Source organism: Camelina sativa, chromosome 4 (assembly GCF_030686135.1).
Source record: "Camelina sativa cultivar CO46 ecotype springtype chromosome 4, ASM3068613v1".
Lineage (NCBI taxonomy): Eukaryota > Viridiplantae > Streptophyta > Magnoliopsida > Brassicales > Brassicaceae > Camelina > Camelina sativa.
The window spans coordinates 4,792,467-4,813,356 of NC_141883.1; the positions used below are offsets into that span (position 1 = coordinate 4,792,467).

The following is a 20,890-nucleotide window of genomic DNA, read 5'->3' on the forward strand; positions in this document are numbered from 1 at the left end:
CTAACCTTATGAATACAGGTCTAGAAGAACTACACGAGATGCTTGACGAGATTCAGAATAGCCAACAAACCTGTTCTAGACCCGCAGCCAGGAGAGAACATTCAAGGAGGACTTAATGGCCCAAGGAGGAAATGGAAGAAGAGGAGTTCCATGAAGAAGATGATCGATCCACCAACCGAACTAGACGAAGTCATAGAAACCATGATCAAGGTGATGTTAATCCTTTTGGTACAATAAATGACAATTTAGGTGGTTTAAAACTTAAAACTCCAACCTTTGAAGGTAAAAACGATCCGGATGTTTACCTAGAATGGGAAAGGAAAATGGAGTTAATGTTCGATTGTCAAAAATTTTCTGAACTCAAGAAGGTTAGGTTAGCAGAAACTGAGTTTATTGGCTATGCTATTAACTGGTATGATCAAGTTATGACTCACAGGATAAGTACAGATGGAAGACCAATAGCTTCATGGGATGAGCTCACTACATTGATGAGGAAATGGTTTGTGCCGGTTCATTACCACAGAGATCTCCACCAAAAACTCAAACACTTGCTTCAAGGAACCAAATCTGTGGAGGACTATTTCTAGGAAATGGAAAGCTTAATGATCAAGGCAGATGTAGATGAAACCTTAGAAGCTACCATGGCCAGATTCCTTGCAGGCCTCAACCGGGAGATTCAGGAAAGAATGGAGTTTCAAGAATATGAAAGCTTGGAGGAAATGTTGCACAAGGCGATTCTAATCTAACAACAAACCAAGAGAAGTGGTTTCTCTAAACCTTCATTTGCTCAAAAACCAAGTTATCAAGATAAAGATAAGTCTCCAACCCCATCAAATTCAATTTTTAAGACTAATGCTCATGTTCGTCTTGATAAAGGAAAGACAGTCGAGACCAACAATCGGGATATTCGGTGTTTCAAATGTCAAGGACTTGGACATTATGCCAACAAGTGTCCAAATCAAAAGGTAATCATCCTCCTATACGACGGTGAAGTGGAGTCCGAGGACGATAAAGAAAAAGAGAAAGATCTCGGTCCAATCTTTGACGAAGAGGAAGAACAGTTTGAATATCCAACTCAAGGGACACTTCTGGTCACTAGGAGATCATTGAGCGTTCAGCCTAAGTCCAATGACCGAGAACAAAGGGATAATCTCTTTCACTCTAGATGTTTAGTTCACAATAAAGTTTGTTCTTTAATCATTGACGGTGGAAGTTGTACTAACCTTGCTAGTGATACTCTTGTTAGGAAGCTTGGACTTGAGACCAGACCTCATCCGCGTCCCTTTAAACTGGAATGGTTGAATGAAACGGGTGAACAATATGTCAGGGAGCAAGTCACGGTTCCTCTTACCATCGGCCGATATGAAGACGAGATCCTGTGCAATATCCTTCCCATGGATGCAAGTCATATCCTTCTAGGAAGACCTTGGCAGTTTGACATGAGGACGATACATGATGGCGACACCAACCGACATTCCTTTGAGCATAAAGGAAAGAAGATCACTCTGGTTCATTTAACTCCGTTGGAGGTCCATCAAGACCAGGTCGAGTTGAAGAAAAGCTGGGACAAAGAAATTAAACCAGCAAAACCTGAGGTATCTCCTAAGAACTCCAACTTCTTTGTCAAAGAGAGTCAAGTAAGGAAATATTTTTACTCTCAACAGTCATTGCTTTTGCTTGTGTATAAAGAAACACTAATAGGATTTACTGACCTTGTACCGGACCTCCCGAGTGATTTGATAGATGTTTTGCAGGAATTCTCAGATATCTTTCCAGAAGAGAACCCTAATGGTTTGCCGCCAATAAGAGGTATAGAACACCAAATTGACTTTGTCCCAGGTGCGTCACTTCCAAACCGGCCGGCTTATTGAACCAATCCATTGGAAACAAAGGAACTTCAAAAGCATATTGGAGAGCTTCTTGGAAAAGGTTACATCAGGGAGAGGCTAAGCCCATGTGTTGTACATGTTCTCCTTACGCCTAAGAAGGATGGCTCTTTGCGCATTTGTGTAGATTGTCATGCCATCAACAACATCACGGTAAAGTATCGACATCCTACTCCTACTCAGCCTTGGCATGATGTTTCTACGGATTCTATGCTTGGTTTGCCTAGAACTAGGACTGGTAAAGATTCAGTTTTTGTGGTCATTGATCGATTTTCAAAAATGGCGCATTTCATACCTTGTCACAAAACTGATAATGCTTTGCATGTTGCTGAATTGTTCTTCAAGGAAATTGTTCATTTGCATGGAGTGCCTAGGTCAACTGCATCTGATAGGGATATAATGTTTTTGAGTTACTTCTGGAAAAGACTTTGGTCTAAACTAGAGACTAAGTTGCTATTCTCCTCTACTTGTCATCCGCAAACTGATGGACAAACTGAAGTAGTTAATAGAACTTTGTCTACTCTCTTGCGCGTTTTGAACAAAAAGAACATTAAATCTTGGGGAGATTGTTTACCACATGTTGAGTTTGCATACAATCAATCAGTTCATTCTTCAACTAAGTTTTCTCTGTTCCAAATCGTTTATGGCTTTAATCATTTATCTCCATTGGATCTAACCCCTCTACCTTTGAGTGAAAGAGCTAACTTGGATGGGAAAAAGAAAGCTGACCTTGACAAATAGATCCATGAGAAAGCTATAATAAACATTGAGGAGAAGACAAAGCAATATGCAAAATAAGTTAACAAAGGAAGGCGCAAGATGGTATTTAAACCCGGAGACCAAGTGTGGGTTCACTTGAGGAAAGAACGGTTTCTCGCTGAAAGGAAATCAAAACTCATGCCTAGAATTGATGGACCCTTTGAAATCAAAAGAAAGATCAATGACTATGCCTACCAACTTGATCTTCAAGGTAAGTACAATGTGAGTTCAAGCTCTAATATTTCTGATTTAGTTCCTTTTGTGGTAGATGATCCAGATTTGGGTCAAATCCTTTTCAAGAGGAGGGGGATGATGTGATCATGGATGGAGCTAATGAGGATGAGTTTGTAGCTGAGCTTGTAGCTGAGCTTGAACCTGAGGAATATGTAGCTGAGCTTGAATCAGAGGAGCTTGTAGCTGAGGAACCATTGTTTGTACCTGAAGGACCAATGACTAGAGCAAAAGCTAGGAAGCTAAGGAATGCACTTCATGGGCTTACTCAAGAGATTATGGCCAAAGAGAGCATGGAAAAATCTATTAGGGATGATATATATCAAGTCCAGCCCACTTTGAGCCTAATTCAAGTCCAAGAAAGCCCAAAATAATCACTTTCTTTTGTGGTCAAAGAGGGGTGACGAAAATGGAGTTCAACTCATCTTGGGAAGGACACCTTAGGAAGGAAACCTTGGGAAAGAAAACTTCAATAGTTGGGTCTCCATTCAACTATCTATATTTATTTTCTTTTAGTTTCAAGAACATTTTATACTTGGCCTTGTTACCAAGTTTCTTATCCCTATATAAACACATGTAATCTCATTTGAGAATAATCAATCAATTTCTTTTTCATTTTATGAGTTTATCTCTTTGTTCTTTGTCTAGAACACTTCTTTGTTTCTTGGTGTGTAATATCCAAGTAACAACCTCCTCTTGCTGGACTAGTGTGTCATATCTAGCAGCGATTGGAGTTGGGAATATCAGCAGCCTTCCGCAACTTTTGTGCGACCCTTCAATCCATTAAATCTCCCTTGTTTCACCTTGCTTCGTGGCGAGTTTCTATCCTTTCTAATCCGGCTGAGTGATCCTCGAATTTGGCGTATCATCTCTTCAAGTAGCAGATCCATGAATTACTGTTTTCATCGCCTACCTTCAGCCAATGAACTTTTGCCTTCTATTTCAAATAACTTTCCTCAATATCAGATAGTCTTTTCCATTTTTCGTATGCTTCATGCTCAAGACTAACTGCATTCGATGAGGGATTTGCCATTGTCTTCATCTGCAGGTCACATAGGCGTTTATAAGTGTCCTTGGTGCGAGTAGAGATATGTCCAACCGTCTGCTTCCCCAGTAGTCGTTAATGTGGTTTTAAGCTCTTTAACTTTTTGGAAAACCGATGCATTGCAGAAGTAGAATGAGAGGAGGAGACTCACGCCACCTCTGTTGTAGTGACCCTCACTACGGGATAATTTCACCCTAAGGAATAGAACCGGGAAAGACTCAAAGGGAAGAGAGATCGAAGCAGAAAAGACTTGCTGAGAGATGTTCGAAGAAAAATAGATCGAGCAACAGGCCGATCAGTTGGTAGAACCAGCGGACATACGTACCAATGTACGTGGTACGCGCAGGACAGTGTACGGAGACAGACGAGTTGGGGTCCATAAAACAGTACCGTAACCGAGGAGGGTTGCGGGAAACCGAAAAGAACCCATTAAAATAATATTTTAATCAAAGTGGAGTTAGTGGATAAATGAGACAAAAAAATTCATCCTGCCTCCCATCAATAAATATCAAAACTGTGATCAGTTTTGATGTTTTATAGATTGGAGTGACTCTCACATTATTCCTCCACACCAGCCAAATTCGACCTAGTTGATGCTCATAATAGTTAGAGTGTATAGACCAGTCTGCCAAAACAGAACGTACCACTCTTAAATATTCTTAAAACACGTGCTTATATGTATGTCCGTGGATTGATATTTTGGGACATGGTAGCATGATATTAAGCATGGTAGAATGAATTGATATATATATATATATATATATATATATATATGACATGATGATTTATGTACAATAATATGAGATGACGTCATGGACAAACCATAGGTTGGTTTTGTACCTAGTGATTAGACGAGGCTGAGATTGGTTTCGTGCCATGTAAATGGACGGACCTGAGATTGGTTGCGTGCCTTGTGTTACGATGAACTTGAGATTGGTTGGGATCCTTGTGGCTAAGCTGATGAGATTTCAGTTTAGCGAAATTGATGGTTGTGTATATTGATGAAAATCATGGTTTGAAAAATATATGTTGTGTAAATAGTATTGCAATCATATGTTAGGTTGAGTATTGCATTGAACCTTTATGATTGTTGGATGTGCTTTAAGAGTGTGGTGTCTAACAATTGGTTGAGTAAATTGTTGTAGTTGTATTTCAGTGAGCAGAATTGATCGTCACTGAGTAACTCACTCCTCTCTTTTGTAATGTTTTTCCCAACTTAGTTTTATTCGTTATTTAGATTGCAGAGATTGCAATTTTCGACCAAGTGGTGCGGCGGGTTGGAGTTTTACAAAAATTTATCAGCTATAGTAATCAGACTCAGCCTCTCATAGTGTTATGGACCAACTCTTTGCTTGAGATCTAAGAAACGATTGAAGGCTAAGCTCCCTCTTAACCCTAATTCTCTCTTAGAGATTAAGGTTAATTCTTGGGGTTTGATATTCTCATTAGCATAAGGAGTCCTTTTATAGACCCTAGTACAACCGACCTAAACATTAATAAATAAATATTCCAAAGCCTTAATCTAATTATGAAAAGGAAACCTAATAATCTAATAATAAGTTAAGGCTTCATGGTCTACGTGATACCACGATCCGTATCATTACTCCCCTCCTCGATTAGGAGCTTGTCCTCAAGCTCCGGTTTGTCTCTATTAGCTTCTTCGTCTCTTCCCTCCACGTCGACTTGTCTTTCAAGTCTCATGTCTTTTGCTTGTTGAATCCTCAACGCCATAGCTTCAGGTAGAGACTCCTCCTCCTCAATCTCCATCGCAAGAAGTGATTTGTTGATGATCCCCTCCGCCATGTGAGTCGGTGATTTTAGCTCCAACACAGCTCGTATCTCCGGCTCGACCGAAGCTTCAGCTCCTAACGTTGCCGTCACGGTCTTCACGGCCAGTGGTTTTGAAGTCATTCTCTCCACCTCCTCTCTCCTCATGTGGTTTGGTTCCTTTATCTTTGAAACCGGAACGGCAACCAACACCGGATCTGGTTTTGAAGTCACCGTCTCCATCACCGCTGCTTGGAACTCCTTCAACATCTCCATAATCTTTTCATAGTGCTTATTGAATATCTTATCAAAGTTTCCCATCAGATCGAACGGCTCAGCTCCCTTCATAGGATTGTTCCGCTCTGATACCAAATTGTTATGAACTAACTCTTTGCTTGAGGTCTAAGAAACGATTGAAAGCTTAGCTCCCTCTTAATCCTAATTATTTCTTAGAGATTAAGGTTAATTCTTGGGGCTTGATATTCTCGTTAGCATAAGGAGTCCTTTTATAAACCCTAGTACAACCGACCTAAACCTTAATAAATAAATATTCTAAAGCCTTAATCTAATTATGAAATGGAAACCTAATAATCTAATAATAAGTTAAGGCTTCATGGTCTACGTGATACCATAATCCGTATCACATAGAAATTCAATGAACCAGTTGTTATCGGTAACATTTCTTTAAATAAATATAAAATTTGACGACAAAAATATATATATATATATATATAAAATTCTATTCATTAAAAAAAAAACTGTATTACTTTATCTGTATTCGAATTAAAATATTTTTGAAAATCATATTTGCTTCAAAAATGATTAGCAGAAGGTTATAAAAAGATTAATTACTTCTTGATTTCTTTTCAATAATCTACATTACATTTTAGGGAAAAAAAAGTAGTTTTCATTTATTATATAGGAAGAATCCGACAATTTCGTAACCCTAACACAAAGTGTCTTACCATCCAATGGCAGTGTGAAATCAGATATTTAGATAACGGGTCTCTGATGGAGGATTTCGACGAGTTAATTCTTTGCGCGAGGAGCATAGTAAACCAAATAAGCGATTCGGAATTTCATATTTTAGGATGATTTTAAAGCTCATTATGCAGTTGACGTATTACGTTACAGTCTTACAGATGAAAAGTTTCTTCTTTTTTTTTTTTTTTTTTTCTTCTTTTTTTTTCAGACACTTCCTTAAACACTTAACTGGCTAACTAAAGTTTTGACCAAAAAAAAAAAAAAAAACTGGCTAACTAAAGAAACAGAGGATCTTCGGATTGCGTGTTCTGTTTAGGTACGATCGATGCTACACTTTATTCCGAACTCTCATGATGAACTTCGTTCAAGGGATCACTTATCCAAATACTTCACTGGCACAAGTAGAAGCTCATTTTTCTTGTTCACAGTGAGTCCAGGAGCTTCTTCGACGTCGATATCTTCAACAGCTATCCCTTCTGGTAACTTCCATTCAAAATGATACAACATATTCGCTAGACCAAACTCCACCATTGCTGTCCCCATGTACATTGCAGGACACATTCTCCTGCCCGCCCCAAACGGTAACAACTCAAATCTTTGTCCTTTTGTATCAATGTTGCTATCAAGAAACCTCTCTGGAAGAAACTCCTCCGGGTCTTTCCAGGTATTGGGATCACGCCCGATTGCCCATACATTGACATGAATCTGTGTCTTGGGTTGAATCTTGTAGCCATTGATCTCAAATTCAGTCATTACTTCTCTTGGGAGCAGAAGAGGTGCTGGAGGATGTAGCCTCCATGTTTCTTTAATCACCATTTTCATGTAATGGAGTTGATCTATGTCTTCGAAGCTGATTATTTCTCTCTTGCCAAATTTGTTTCGAATTTTAGATTGTACTTTCCTCATCACTCGTGGGTTCCTCGCAAGTTCTGCCATCACCCATGTCATGGTTGCTGCAGAAGTTTCGATTCCCGCTAAAAGAATGTCCTGTTACAAGAAAACATTACCAAGTCAAAAGAACATATTTCTTGCCATTAGGTTTTGAATATTTAAATAACTAATTACCATCAAGATTGCTTTGATATTGTTTCTTGTGAACTTGTTATTTCCAACAACAGCTTCTTCTTTCTCCAATTTCAAGAGCAAGTCCACAATATCTTCACTGCCTCCTTCCTTTTCCTCTTTATGCAGATCAATAACTTGTTCATAGAACGCATCGAGATCTCGTGCGCTTTTTTCTGTCCTCCCTTGCAAACCAGTGAACCGGTCAATGATCCAACCGATGTAGGGAATAAAATCTGAGGCAGAGAAACTTCCCATCATCTCGAATGCTTCACAGATTAGCTTGTTGAATCCGTCATTGCTAAGCACAGTTCCTTCAAAGCTCACACCAAATGCTATCCTACATACTATACTTACAGTCAAAGAAAGACACTTCTCGTTCAGTTTGACCGGACTATTTTGAAAAGCTGATTCCGCGAATGAATCGATCAGTTTCTTGACTTCCTCGTCCTTGATGGGTTGAGTTGAGTGAATATTCTTAGCACTGAAGAGCTCTTGAGTACAAAGCTTCCTTAATTCTTTCCAGTAGTCATTATAAGGAGAGAAAGATATGTCCCGATTGTTGTAAGAAAGCTCTCTTCCCCCTGAGGAGTATGATTTGAATGAAGTAACGATTCAAAACTTTAGTATGTCAACTGATTTATAGTGTACCTGCTAAGGAAGGACGGCTACAACAAAGGAGGTCATGGTCTCTTAGAGCTTGTTTTGCTGTCTCTGAGGACGAAAGTATGATTGTTGGGACTTTTCCAAGCTTCAAAAGCATCACAGGACCATACTCTTTTGAGAGCTTCCATAGTGACTGATGTGGTAATTCTCCGAGCTGATGCAAGTTTCCGATGATAGGTAAACCAGGAGGAGACGGTATTGGTTGATGTTGTCGCCGCTTTGCGCGTTTCAAAGCGGTGAGAAGAAGAAAGATGATTAGGAAGAGAAGTGATAGAATCAAAATGTTTGCCATCCTTTCTATTATATTGTTTTACCGATGTATGAAGAAAACTCATGCCTTAGTATATATATACAACTTTGGGAATTGCTCACTTGATAAATTTAAGGCGACGTGAAAATTTGACTAAACGGATGATGACAAAAGAGAGCCTAGCTCAGCCACGTATACTAACTTTTCTTAGTCATCACCACGTTAACTAACTATTACCATTTTTTTGCCTCGTTATTAAAATAAAAGTATATATATACCACAATTATGACTTTGAATCCATTGAAATTCGGCATGTTAACTACTATATCTATAGAAAATAAATAACTTTAGAAGTGCTTTTATATACATATTTTACGTTGACTAAATTAATCATAATCTATTTAGAGAGAAATTGTAGCTTTTAAAATTATTTATTTATTTATTTTAATTTTTGTTTTTTACAAGCTGAAAAAGCTTCCGGTGGTATGTTACTGAAACTTCAAAAGTTACTAAAGTTTATGTTTTAAACAAGCATGTAGCCTCGGTTCAAAGGACAAATAAAAGTGTAATTAAACTCGTCAGTCGTCACAATATTGTCGCGATTCACTGTGTGCATGTACAGCATGCAGACCACTTGGACTTGGTTAAATGGACTTTGACCCAAGTGTTACTTATTCGTAATGCACTAGTAAAAAATTTATTGGAAGATTTAGGGTGTACTCCAAATTAAGTAATATTATCAGAATTAATAAATCTTTTTTTTATTATTAGAATATTTCATGTATTTTCAAAATATACAATGTGTCCTTGTTTTATGTTACGGAAAAAAACGTAATTGTAAAAATGTCATTGCCACGTCAGACATCACGTCAGAAATCGCTGACGTGTATTAAATAATTCAGCCGTAACGCATTACAGAGGTAATGACGGCTGAGTAATGGTATGCTGCGGCTGATTTATGGAAAAAACATTTGAGTAAGAGCGTACGGCTGACTTAGAGCATAACTCAATCAAGCGTTACGGCTGACTTAATGAAATCTGGTTGAGTTATGCCATAACTCAGCCGCCATTACATCTGAGCTATAATCCGATGGTTGAGTTGTAAAATTTTTGGTTGAGTTGTAAAATTTGTGGTTGAGTTATCACTACGACACGGCTGAATTATCATTCTGAATCTGGATGAGTTATGAACAACAGCTGACTTATGAGATGTGGTTATGGCTGAGTTATGGTTAAGTTTTATAACTAAGCCGCCATGAGCTGATTTATCGTAAAACTCAGCCATTTTACGGCTGACTTAGTAACAAAAGATTAATTAATAGAATATCATTCAGTTACGGCTGACTTATTTAACGATACGGCTGAGTTACAAATTTTCAGTTGAGTTATGATATTAAGCGGCTGAATTTGGCAGCCATTTTTTTGCTTTTTAATTACTGTAATATTATTCATGTTGCGGCTAAGTTATAATTTTGTTTGATGGCTGATTTAATTAGGCTGATTTACATGTTAGTTTGGTGACTCACTTGCCACTTCGGACGCATAATCCATGTCAGCATTCCATGTCATCATCTTCTCCGGAAATACGAAACGTCGTTCCTTCGACTCTTGTTCTTCAACTGGTTAAAAAGTGTTCTTCACCTTGTTCTTCTCCTTCTTTTTCTCCTTGTTCTTCACTTCTTAATTACACTCATTCTTATTAATTTTCCTCATTCTTCTTCATTTTCTTTCATGGATCCACTTACTGTAATTGTTGTTTCCGGTAATTGGGTAAAAAAACACAAATATGTATTTAACACTGACAATAGAGGGTGTAGAGTTGTGCAGATAGATGCAGAAACAACACACGACAAGCTTGTGAAGCTTGTTTTTGATGACTACGGATTGAACGCGTTGAGCCATGAGCTAAACGCATGTTCTTGATTTAAACAAGTTGGACACAATGCAAAAAATTGTCCGATGTAGTATTCTTTAATACATTTGTTTTATTTTGTGCAATAACTCAGGCGTCAAGCATTATAACTCAGTCGTCATATTAATCGACGAGACCTTTCGTTTTTCCGTAAATATTATAACTCAGCCGTCAAGTAATATAAATCAACTGTTTGCTCACAAAACATTATAACTCAGCCGTCATATGAATCGACGAGACCTTTCGTTTTCTCGTAAATACTATAACTCAGCCATTAAGTTTTTTTTCGGGTTGTGACGTGGATTATAGAAGATGATGTGTATTTTAATTTGCAGATGTGTAGTTTTTATTATTTTTTAATCAAAATCGAAAAATAAATCCAAGGGGTAAATTGTAGTTACACTCTGGACACTAAATATCTGAACAATTTTTAGAAAATGTATTCATATCAAAAATAAACCAACTTTTGGATAACATCTGAGTAATTCTTTCAATTTTATTTCATCACAAAAGCGTCCTCGATGCAAACGTGAATTAACAATACTAAACGAGAATCAATATATAATCTAAAAATTGAGCTTTACTTCCCAAAATTAAGTAGAGTATATTCTTCACTAAGTCTTTCATATTCTTAACAGCTTTGTGAGTATGACAATAGCAACATGTCATTGTGTTCAATATTATGTCAGCTTAGATATATATTTCTCCTTCAAACCACATCCACTCAACTTGTTGATTAACCAGAAGATCTCAACAGCTTTACCTGACTAGATGACCCACCAAGAACATATTTTCTTCAATGAGTTATGAAGCTTCCAGCTTGCTTGTAACCAGTCAAACTGATCAAGTATTGACTATTATTTTTACCACAAAAAAAAGTACTAACTGTTTCGATCATACTAACTTCATACTAACTTCTGGTAACTTGATATCATTACCTAGAAACGAGGGTGTCAAGTTGGATAAATTAACCCAAACTAACCCATAACCATAGAAATTTAGTATTTAATGGATAATAAGTCAACTCAACTCAGTAAGCAAATGGTTTGGATCAACCCACAAGTCATTTAGCTTAATGGATTAATGGGTTAAAAAAGTTGATTCATTTTATATCATAATCATAAATTTAGACTTTGTGTAATTTTATAAAATCATAAAATATATCATAATGTCGTTATAATTTTATAAAATCATAAAATATAATCACCCTATTAAACTTCTCCTTAGCAATTTTATCATCAAACTTCACCCTCTTTTTTCTACATCTACATCTAGTGAGCATATATCATAATGTCGTTATAAATTAGATGTTCCACTAGTAGGCTTCAGAAATAACTCTTTGGACATTTCTTACAATAGGCCCTTTCTTCATCATTATCAGATTTTTCTATTACAAAGTAATTCCACACTGATGATCTCTTATTTCTCTTTGCATGATGAGAAGAATTTACTGTATTCTAGATTGTGATGTATTTGATGATGATGATTGTCCAACAACACCACTAGGAGCTTCTTCTTCATCATTCCATTCATTCATCACTTGTTCTGCAAACCACAAAACAGTCAAGACAATCACTCACTAACAATCGCTCAACAACACAATCAAGACCCTTTATTAACGCTCCAATGTATGCCTTAGACCAATAATCATCTTCCAGAAAACACCATGTCATGACTTAGATTGACTAAAGGGTGTATGCACACTTCAAACATGACAATTCCTGAGTGAAATGCCTAATACATAAGCTAATAAAAAAAAAACCCAAAATCTGTGAAATTTCTCGAATGGTAAGAGCAAAGAAGCTCGATTTTGTTCCAAAAATATGTGATTAGAAGAGATTAGAAGAACCATAAGGACACAAAATCCAAAACCCAATCAATCAAATTCAAATGTTCCAACAAGAGAACAGAAGAACCCTAAAAAACACAAAATCAAACATAAGCAAAAATTTAGGAAACCCCAGAAATTTGAGTCATTCATACCGTCGAAGATCAAAGAAGAAAGGATAATGGAGAAGCATGAGTCTGTCGAAGAATAAGAAGAAGAAGAAGAAAAATAAGAAGTTTGAATCGATCGAAGAAAAAGGAAGATAGCTTGGTTTTGTTCAATTTGGTTTACATATTTAATTAAAATAAAAATGGATTTAATTTGGTATTCAAAATCAATTCAACTATGTTTGGTTTGGTTTAAGTTAATTCATCAACCATTTTATCCCAATCCATTAAATCCATAAACCAGTTTGATCCATTAATCCATTAAAACCCAAACTATCCATCCAATAAATTTTTGGATTGGTTTGGTTTGAGTTGATCCATAATTTTAGATCCATTTTGACTCTCCTACCTAGAAATGATCCATAATTTTGGATATATTTTGAACGTTATGTAACTTTCAAGAATCAACAAGAACCTCAACGCTTTTTATGTCACACCTAGGCTTGCACAAGAAGGATACTTTCTCTTATTGCTCACATTGAATGTAATAATTAATAAATACACCAAGTTTACAACTTAATACGACATCACAAAAATTAATAATATCGTCCTGCATTGACCCAAACATAATTCAGTGAGCGTTACATTGTTGAATTTATTAATATGATCCAGTGGAGCAGGGGTGCGCAGGGGACTTGGCTTCTCTGCAATTGTACCACTGAAACGAGAGATCATTTATTGTTTGCCTGCAGATTTAGTTCAGAGGTCTGGAAGGCGTCTGCTCGAACAATTTACAAGGCTAAGTATTCTACTGTTTGGCACTCAATCCTCTCCTTTGCATGTGACAACTGGGGTACTCGGGTTCAGGGATAACTAGCTCGTTCAGTTCTGCAAACAACAGTCTACTGCCTCTGGCAAGAGCGTAATGGCCGGGCGCATGGTGAGCCTCCATACCCTGCTTCTCATCTCATTCACATGATTGATCGACACATGCAAGACCAACTGCTAGCCATTAGCCTTATGGGAGATCGAAGATCCGACGATGGGTTACAACTATGGTTTGGCACAAGATCTTCAGTGTTCCTCTTCTATGACTGTTTAAAAACATTTCTGCTCTATGATGCACTTGATGTAACAAAGCTATTTTTCTTTTGAATATAATTTAACAGTAAATTCAAAAAAAAAAAATTATTAATATTGACACCATGACCGGCTCACTTTTTTTGGATCTTGTGTCCAATTTATATTTTTTTCTAGAAAATTAGAGTTTTAATTGCAAAACTTCAAATTTTAAGATCCTAAATTACAAAATATCTAAATTTAGGGCCTTAAACCTTAAAAAAATAAAAAAAAAAATAAAAAAAAAATCAGGAGACATGGTTCCAAAGCACCGCACTGCCTCTAAGCCCAGTGTCGGCTCAAGGTTTTTAAGGGCCCCTGGACAAAAAATTTTTTTAAACCTCTGTTATATGGTTAAAAATATAGATTTCATTTTGATAATATACAAACAATTAACAATATTATAAAAATTTATTTTCGTTCTGGAGTCAGTTGAAATAATTGTGGAAAATAAAATATCTTTTTAGTTATTGACTCATCAAAATAAATCCTTAAAACATATTTTAACTAGATTAGGACCCGTAGGCAGGTTTAATGCTTTATAAATTAAATTAAATTTAATAAAAAATATTATGAAAATTTATTGTATTTTATTTATAAATTTTATTTTTTTATAATACACTGATTTATATCCATTTACAAATCTTTATGTATGTTACTATTAAAAGTGTATTTTTATACTTAAATATACTCTATGTTACAAATATATTCTTTATCACCCCTTAGAAAATGTCTATATGTATTTTTATACCTAAATATACTCTATGTTACAAATATATTCTTAAGCCAACTATTTACTTTCACTTCTGCATAGTTTTTTAATCACTAAAATTGTTGGCTCAAAAAACATTTTGAATATAAAATATATGACATAATATACTAATCAATGATGTATCATCACAATAATGTATGACCACCATGGAGAAAACCTCGGCTTCGCCCTCATCCCTTATTGAGATAACCTTGTGTCCAACCTTCTCACCCATAGAAAGAACCTCGGCTCTGCCTCCTCCTATGTGGAGAGAACATGTTCACGTCTTTTTGCTATTTCAAAATGGCTTGCTCCGACAACTAATGAAAATAAAAACCTTTTTTCTAACGTCACAAAATCTTTTGATAATAACTAATGTTAAATTTCCCAATGTATTCGTGATAGTAACTATGCAGAAATGAAAGTAAAATAGTTGGCTTAATGTGTTTATATATTATAAAAATACTAATCAATGATGTATCATCACAATAATGTATGACCACCATGGAGAATACCTCGGCTCTGCCCTCATCCCTTATTAAGAGAACCTTGCGTCCAACCTCCTCCACCATGGAGAGAACCTTGGCTCTGCCTTCCTCCTTTGGGGAGATAACCTTTCGTCCAATCTCCTCCACCTTCCTCCCTATGGGAGATAAGCTTGTGTCCAACCTTCTCCACCATAGAGAGAACCTCGGATCTGCCCTCCTCATGTGTGGAAAGAAAATGGTCACATCTTTTTGTTATCTCAAAATGGCTTGCTCCGACAACCAATGAAAGTAAAAACATTTTTCCAACGTCACAAAATCATTTGATAGTAACTAATCTTAAATTTTCCAATGTATTCGTGGAAGTGTCTTAGACATATCATGATGTAGCATCTGTCTCTATAACGCCTCAACCGCCACCTTGCTTAGTGAGCCCATGTCCACTCTCAGTCCATGGGCTCTCCTTCCTAAGTGGGCCCTACATCTATTCTCGGTCCGTGGATCGACCCATATTTGATGGCCGGTTTGTTACGTCTGGAAGGCTTTAATAACTTGTCCTTTCCACAAACCTGGGTGATATGCTCATATTTAACCCTGAGCTACTCTCTCCAATTAAGAGATCAATTGTAGTACTTAGGGATCATATCCACAAGGACTCTAGATCACATAATAGATTTAATAATCTTTTAATTATGCTAAACAGAAATATTAATTTAAAAGCAATGCAAAAACAGAATTCAAAAGTGTTGTAAATTCAAGAATTAAAAACGCTAGGCCTAGGGAATTTCTCAGGAATTTATGAAATATTAAATCAATCAATAAATTAGGATTCAAGCAATTAAGATCAGATCTAGAACTCTAAACTCTTTTGTAAAATAAATCAGTTCTCACTGTAAATATTATCTAAATTTAAAACCAGAAAATCCAAATATCTTTGCAAAATTCTAGGTAATGAATCAGCTTTAAAAAAAAGTTTAGATTGTTCACAAAATCACTAAATCAAATCTCTTTGCATAAAGTAATTTTGCTCATCAAAAGATTTTATCAGGAAAATCAATTATATTCTCATATCAATTTATTTTCCTAGGTATTAATTCTAGGTGATCAATCAAGAATTAATATGAAGAACAACCTAAGATGAAGATCTAGAAAGATAAAAGAATCCTAAAAATAACAGATCTAATAAATCATAAAAACCCTATGAAAAACTCTGAACCTAACAAGCAGATCTACTCAGACATAATTGCAAGAACACAAATCATGAATAAAATAGATAGCATTAAGAGATTAGAGGAAGAAGAAAAGGAGTTCTGAATCTTCTTTGGAAGGAGTCTTGATTCTTCTCTCCAAAAGCTCTCTAAAAATCTCTCAGGGATTTCTCTCTAAAAAGGTTGCATGAAAAATAAAGCTTAGGTCTATACAATGACCATAAAAATCCTATATATATTCCTTAAACACGTCCATGGACAAATGATGCAAATAAGGAAACTTTGGGGCGGTTCTGTAAATCTTCAAAACTTGTGGGAAAACTTCTGATTTCTTCTTTGGCCCAGCATCGATCGACACATATGAAGCATCGACCGATGCCTTCGCTTGAACTGGTCTCCCAACTTCGTAACTTCAGCCTCAATGCTTGATTAAGCTTCAAATATTCCTATTTAGCTCCATTAAGCTCTCATCCATGCTAAATCCTATAAAGACTCAAAAGACTCTAAAAATACCAAAAAGACTCTATAAATAAGACTTACATCATGGCTAAAAACACCTAAAAACTATGATATATCACAGGGTGTCACAGTCTTTGATACCAACGATTTATGTTTTTCGAATCTATCTATCTATGTTCGTTGTAAGCTTGTATTTGATTAGCCTATTTTATACATCCATTAGGTTGATGAGCTTCTACTCGTTATCTCCCTTTGGGATTGAATGAATAATGGTAACAATTATGTTTGCAAAAAAAAGAAAGGTTTATGACCAACCAATCAAGGTTGAGAAATTAAAAGAAAATTAATTTGGCATAATTAAAAAAACAATAGAAAATTATAAGCACGGTAATATATAAATCCCAAATAATTGAAAGATGAAAATATACATTAAATAAAACAATCTAAAAATACTACAATAAATTTTAAAACAGTATTAGGAAAAGAAGATGCATATATTAATCTTTTTTTTTGGTCAACATATTAATCTTACCTACATTCCCAACTGAAAAAGGAGAATGTAGGAGAAAATTTTGGTTTAAAAAAATAAGAAAAATTTACTTTCCCATTAAAAAAAATTCCCAATTAAAAAGGTTAAAAACATTGTTTTTGAATAAATTAATTAAATATGAGACGATCTATGTTTATATAGAAGTGAGTATTTACAAAATTTAGAATTAATAATTAACTGTGTATTTTCCTTAATCCCTTTTTCTATATTTTTTTTGTAGAATTAATAACTTAAAATTAAAAATAAGTAAATAATATTATAATTTATAATTTTATGAAATATATATATATATATATAATCTCCTGATAATTATTTTAAAAAATTGTGTATTTTTTTTTTATAAATTCTGTAATTTTTGATAATTATATTTTTACAATATTAATATTTTTTTAAAGAAAATATTTATTTTTGTTGTAATCAAATTCTTCCTATGAAATTTTAACTTTTACACATGTCAAAATCTGAGATTAATAACTTGACACAAGTAAAAATCTTGTTATTGGCTAACTTTCAAAAATATTAATACTTTTTAAAAGAAAATATTTATTTTTGTTGTAATCAAATTACTCCTATTAAATATTAACTTTTACACATGTCAAAATCTGAGATTAATAACTTGGCACATGTCAAAATTTTGTTAATGGCTAACTTTCAAACACAAAGTTTCCTTACTTCTTTCCAGTAATCATCAAAAGGAGAGAAAGCAATGTTCAAATAGTTGTAAGAGAGCTCTCTTTGCCCTAAAGAATGATCAAGATCCAAGATTCAAGATTCATGATGTTTGTTGAACTCTTATGGAACAGAGAAACAAAAAGTGGTACCTATCAAGCCTGGACGGGTACAACAGTTTAGGTCATGAACTTTCAGAACTTGTCTTGCTGTTTCAGCGGAAGAAACTACGACTGTTGGTACTCTTCCAAGTTTCAAATGCATCACAGGACCATACTTCTTTGAGAGTTTCCATAGAGACTGATGCGGTAATTCTCCAATCTGGTGTAAGTTTCCAATGACCGGTAAGCCTGGCGGAGACGGTAACTGCCGATATTTTCGATGCTTCTTGTGGTTGTAAACGGCGAGAAGAAAACAGATGAGGAAGACAAGTGAGAGAAGCCAAATGTTAGCCATTTCGGATTGATTGTTGTAGGGAAACCGTTATAAATGTATAACCTCCTTGCTGTCTTCAAATTATTTTCTTCAAATATTATTTAAGATTCTTAATTTTACATTTAGAAAAAACTATTTTGTTTTTTGTTTTTCCTTTGTCTGAAAAATTTGTCATTTTAAAGTCTTTTTTTCTAATGGTGTTAAGTTAGGGACCCTATCTTTTGTTTTTTTTTCTTGCTGGCTACATATATCATAATAGTTTTATTAAAATTTAATATATTTTTTAACACTCTTATATAATATGAGAAGGTTTTCTCCTAACTTTGCATAACACAACAACATTTGGCAGCATATATTTTTGACACATGTCCTCACTTCTCAATTATTAAACTCTTTTAATTTATTTTTTTTCAATATTACATACCTTATTTTTTATATTCACTAAATTTAAATGATATTTCTGTACTAAAAAATATATTGACATTTATGCAATATCCTTTTAGTAATTATATATAGATATCATTTATCAATATTTTTTATAATTATCATAACATTATAATTTCGCATAGGTATTATTTATCAGTATTTTCTATAATTACCATAACATTATAATTTTGCAAAGAGGAAAAAAATAAATATTAATAATATAATTTTGGACAAAATAAATTTCCAATAATTAAATATTTAAATATTAATATCATAATTTTGGAAAATATAATTTGATGGTTATTAAATTCTTTACTAATTTCAAGCTATAAAAATATTATAATATTATAATAATTATTTGTTGACAAAAAAATTATAATATTTGTTTCACAGTTTTTGTGCCAAAAGATCAAATCAATTTATTCTAAAATAATTTCATAATATAAAACAATATGATATTTATTTTTCTTCAATAGTAATCATTCACACAATTTATTGTATATTAATTCTTCAAAATGTAACTCCCATGATGTGTGAAAAAATTTAAGAAAAAATCTTTCATCATATGAATACACTTTAATGTATTAATTGCAATACAATTTGTGTGTTTCCAACAAAAAAAAAAAAGACACAGACAAAACCTACGGTATATTTATTCTTTGAAATGTAATCATAACTCCCATAATGTTTGACCAAAAAAAATCATATTCTATCTCTCACATAATTTTCTAAATTTTGTAATATTTTATTTTCTCCTTTATGTGATATTTGTAGGTTTTAAAATATATAAGTTGAGTCAAAATTTTGGAGCATATATAGAAGTGAACATGTGAAATGTGGTGGTTATTCATTAGAAAGAGTTAGATGAAGAAAGCCTTGGGAACATAACATATTTTCACTTGTAAATGTTGTTTCGAATGCCTATTTTGTATATCAATATTGTAATTTGTGTTTCTTTTTATCCATTTGATAAATTAGTAATATAAAATTTTTAGGTTTAGATCATAATTCATAACCCTAATAAATTTTATATCTTAGTCATAATATTTATGCTACTTATTACCCGTGCTATATTTTATACAAGTGTGTTTGTATGTATTACCCATGAAAATGAGTTTAAACAAATATTAACTGTTTCAAATACTATTACTTTAAATTTGTTCCTTAATGTTACAACTGTATTTGTATGTATTTATTAACTTTCTTTCCGATAACCATTTCCATGGTCCTTTATTTTATTTATAGGTTATGACTTCTGATGAGAAAAGTTTTGCGATGGTTTAGGGTTTAGGGAAGAGGAAGATTTGGAGGTCTAGGTGATAATCTCATGATATGGGTTTCTAAAGCCATGTGGTTCTTCTAAATTCAGTTTTTATTTTCTTACACAATTTAGTCTTAATTATTTTCTTAAAATATAATTAACATATAATTTCTTTTCACAACATTATTGTTTGGGTTATACCATGTATGCACTTATTTTCTCTTCTCATATGTTCCATTATTTTTCCTAGCCATGATCGATTGTTGATGATATGATGATAGGGCTTACCCGCAAGCAGAGCATGGCAATGGGATTTGACCATGTGTGCAAGTTTCATCAATACACATTTAACAAAACTCACCTCTACCACATGTTTATCAAGTCGAAAGATCCAAAGATCACCCTAAACTAATCTCAATTGCATTCTAGAGAGAGACGGAGGGAAAGAGAGAAGAAAACAATGTCTATGAGAAATAGGAAGATTTGAGTTATCTCGTCTTCCATCCATCGCATGATTTTAGAAATAAAAACATAGAAGAAAAAAATAAAATATCTGGTGAATAATTATTTTATGTTCTCTTAGGTTATACAATTAACATTAAAAAAAAGTAACTCGAAATACGATGGTATGTTTTTACTCTTTTTCGTAGGTCATTTTGAGTATAATACAACATATATATATATATATATATATATATTATTATTTTCAATAGAAACGTGTAACACAAAAAACATTTTTTATTTGATATAACAATATATCAATATATAATAAATAACATTTATTTACTCAATTCTAAACTAAAATTCAGTTTGCATTTAGTATATTGAATAGATATAAAGTGCGTGATAAAAATATAGAAATATCTAACAAAGAACTTTCTTTTCCAAATGCAATTAATCAATAAACACAAAGAATTCTACTTCTAGAACAATAATTCATTACAATTAAAATATTTTATTTCTAAAACATTCAAATTATAATAATAAAACTTTTAAAGCATGTGTGAAGCATGCTGGTAATATATAAATA

The 20,890-nt window shown here is 34.0% G+C and overlaps 2 protein-coding genes and 1 long non-coding RNA gene across 3 annotated transcripts; 1 reads left to right on the top strand and 2 right to left on the bottom strand.

The window, feature by feature from the left end:
* The first annotated feature begins 590 nt into the window (after positions 1 to 590).
* On the top strand, positions 591 to 2,627 carry LOC147945393 (uncharacterized). Its single transcript, XM_087509228.1, has 3 exons — positions 591 to 721; positions 764 to 1,809; positions 1,930 to 2,627. Exons 1-3 carry the CDS (start codon positions 591 to 593, stop codon positions 2,625 to 2,627), a joined length of 1,875 nt encoding a protein of 624 aa, XP_087365354.1.
* Positions 2,628 to 6,739: 4,112 nt separating this feature from the next.
* On the bottom strand, positions 6,740 to 8,770 carry LOC147945394 (cytochrome P450 71B26-like). Its single transcript, XM_087509901.1, has 3 exons — positions 8,386 to 8,770; positions 7,738 to 8,318; positions 6,740 to 7,659 (listed from the first exon to the last, which is right to left on the bottom strand). Exons 1-3 carry the CDS (start codon positions 8,690 to 8,692, stop codon positions 7,045 to 7,047), a joined length of 1,503 nt encoding a protein of 500 aa, XP_087366027.1. The 5' UTR covers positions 8,693 to 8,770; the 3' UTR covers positions 6,740 to 7,044.
* An 8,779-nt stretch (positions 8,771 to 17,549) lies between these two features.
* LOC104779839 (uncharacterized) lies at positions 17,550 to 18,439 on the bottom strand. The gene is made up of 2 exons (XR_015596572.1): positions 17,891 to 18,439; positions 17,550 to 17,809 (listed from the first exon to the last, which is right to left on the bottom strand). It is a non-coding gene; the product is annotated as an uncharacterized LOC104779839 (long non-coding RNA).
* Positions 18,440 to 20,890: the final 2,451 nt, after the last annotated feature.

Bases quoted from the DNA above. Each gene is read 5' to 3' on its own strand.
- LOC147945394 (XM_087509901.1), bottom strand. From the start codon at position 8,692: ATGGCAAACATTTTGATTCTATCACTTCTCTTCCTAATCATCTTTCTT. The intron at 8,319-8,385 runs GTACACTATAAA...CATACTCCTCAG, and splicing joins TAGCCGTCCTTCCTTAGCAG to GGGGAAGAGAGCTTTCTTAC. The intron at 7,660-7,737 runs GTAATTAGTTAT...TTCTTGTAACAG, and splicing joins ATATCAAAGCAATCTTGATG to GACATTCTTTTAGCGGGAAT.
- LOC147945393 (XM_087509228.1), top strand. From the start codon at position 591: ATGGAAAGCTTAATGATCAAGGCAGATGTAGATGAAACCTTAGAAGCT. The intron at 722-763 runs GTTGCACAAGGC...AACCAAGAGAAG, and splicing joins TATGAAAGCTTGGAGGAAAT to TGGTTTCTCTAAACCTTCAT. The intron at 1,810-1,929 runs GTATAGAACACC...TTCTTGGAAAAG, and splicing joins TGGTTTGCCGCCAATAAGAG to GTTACATCAGGGAGAGGCTA.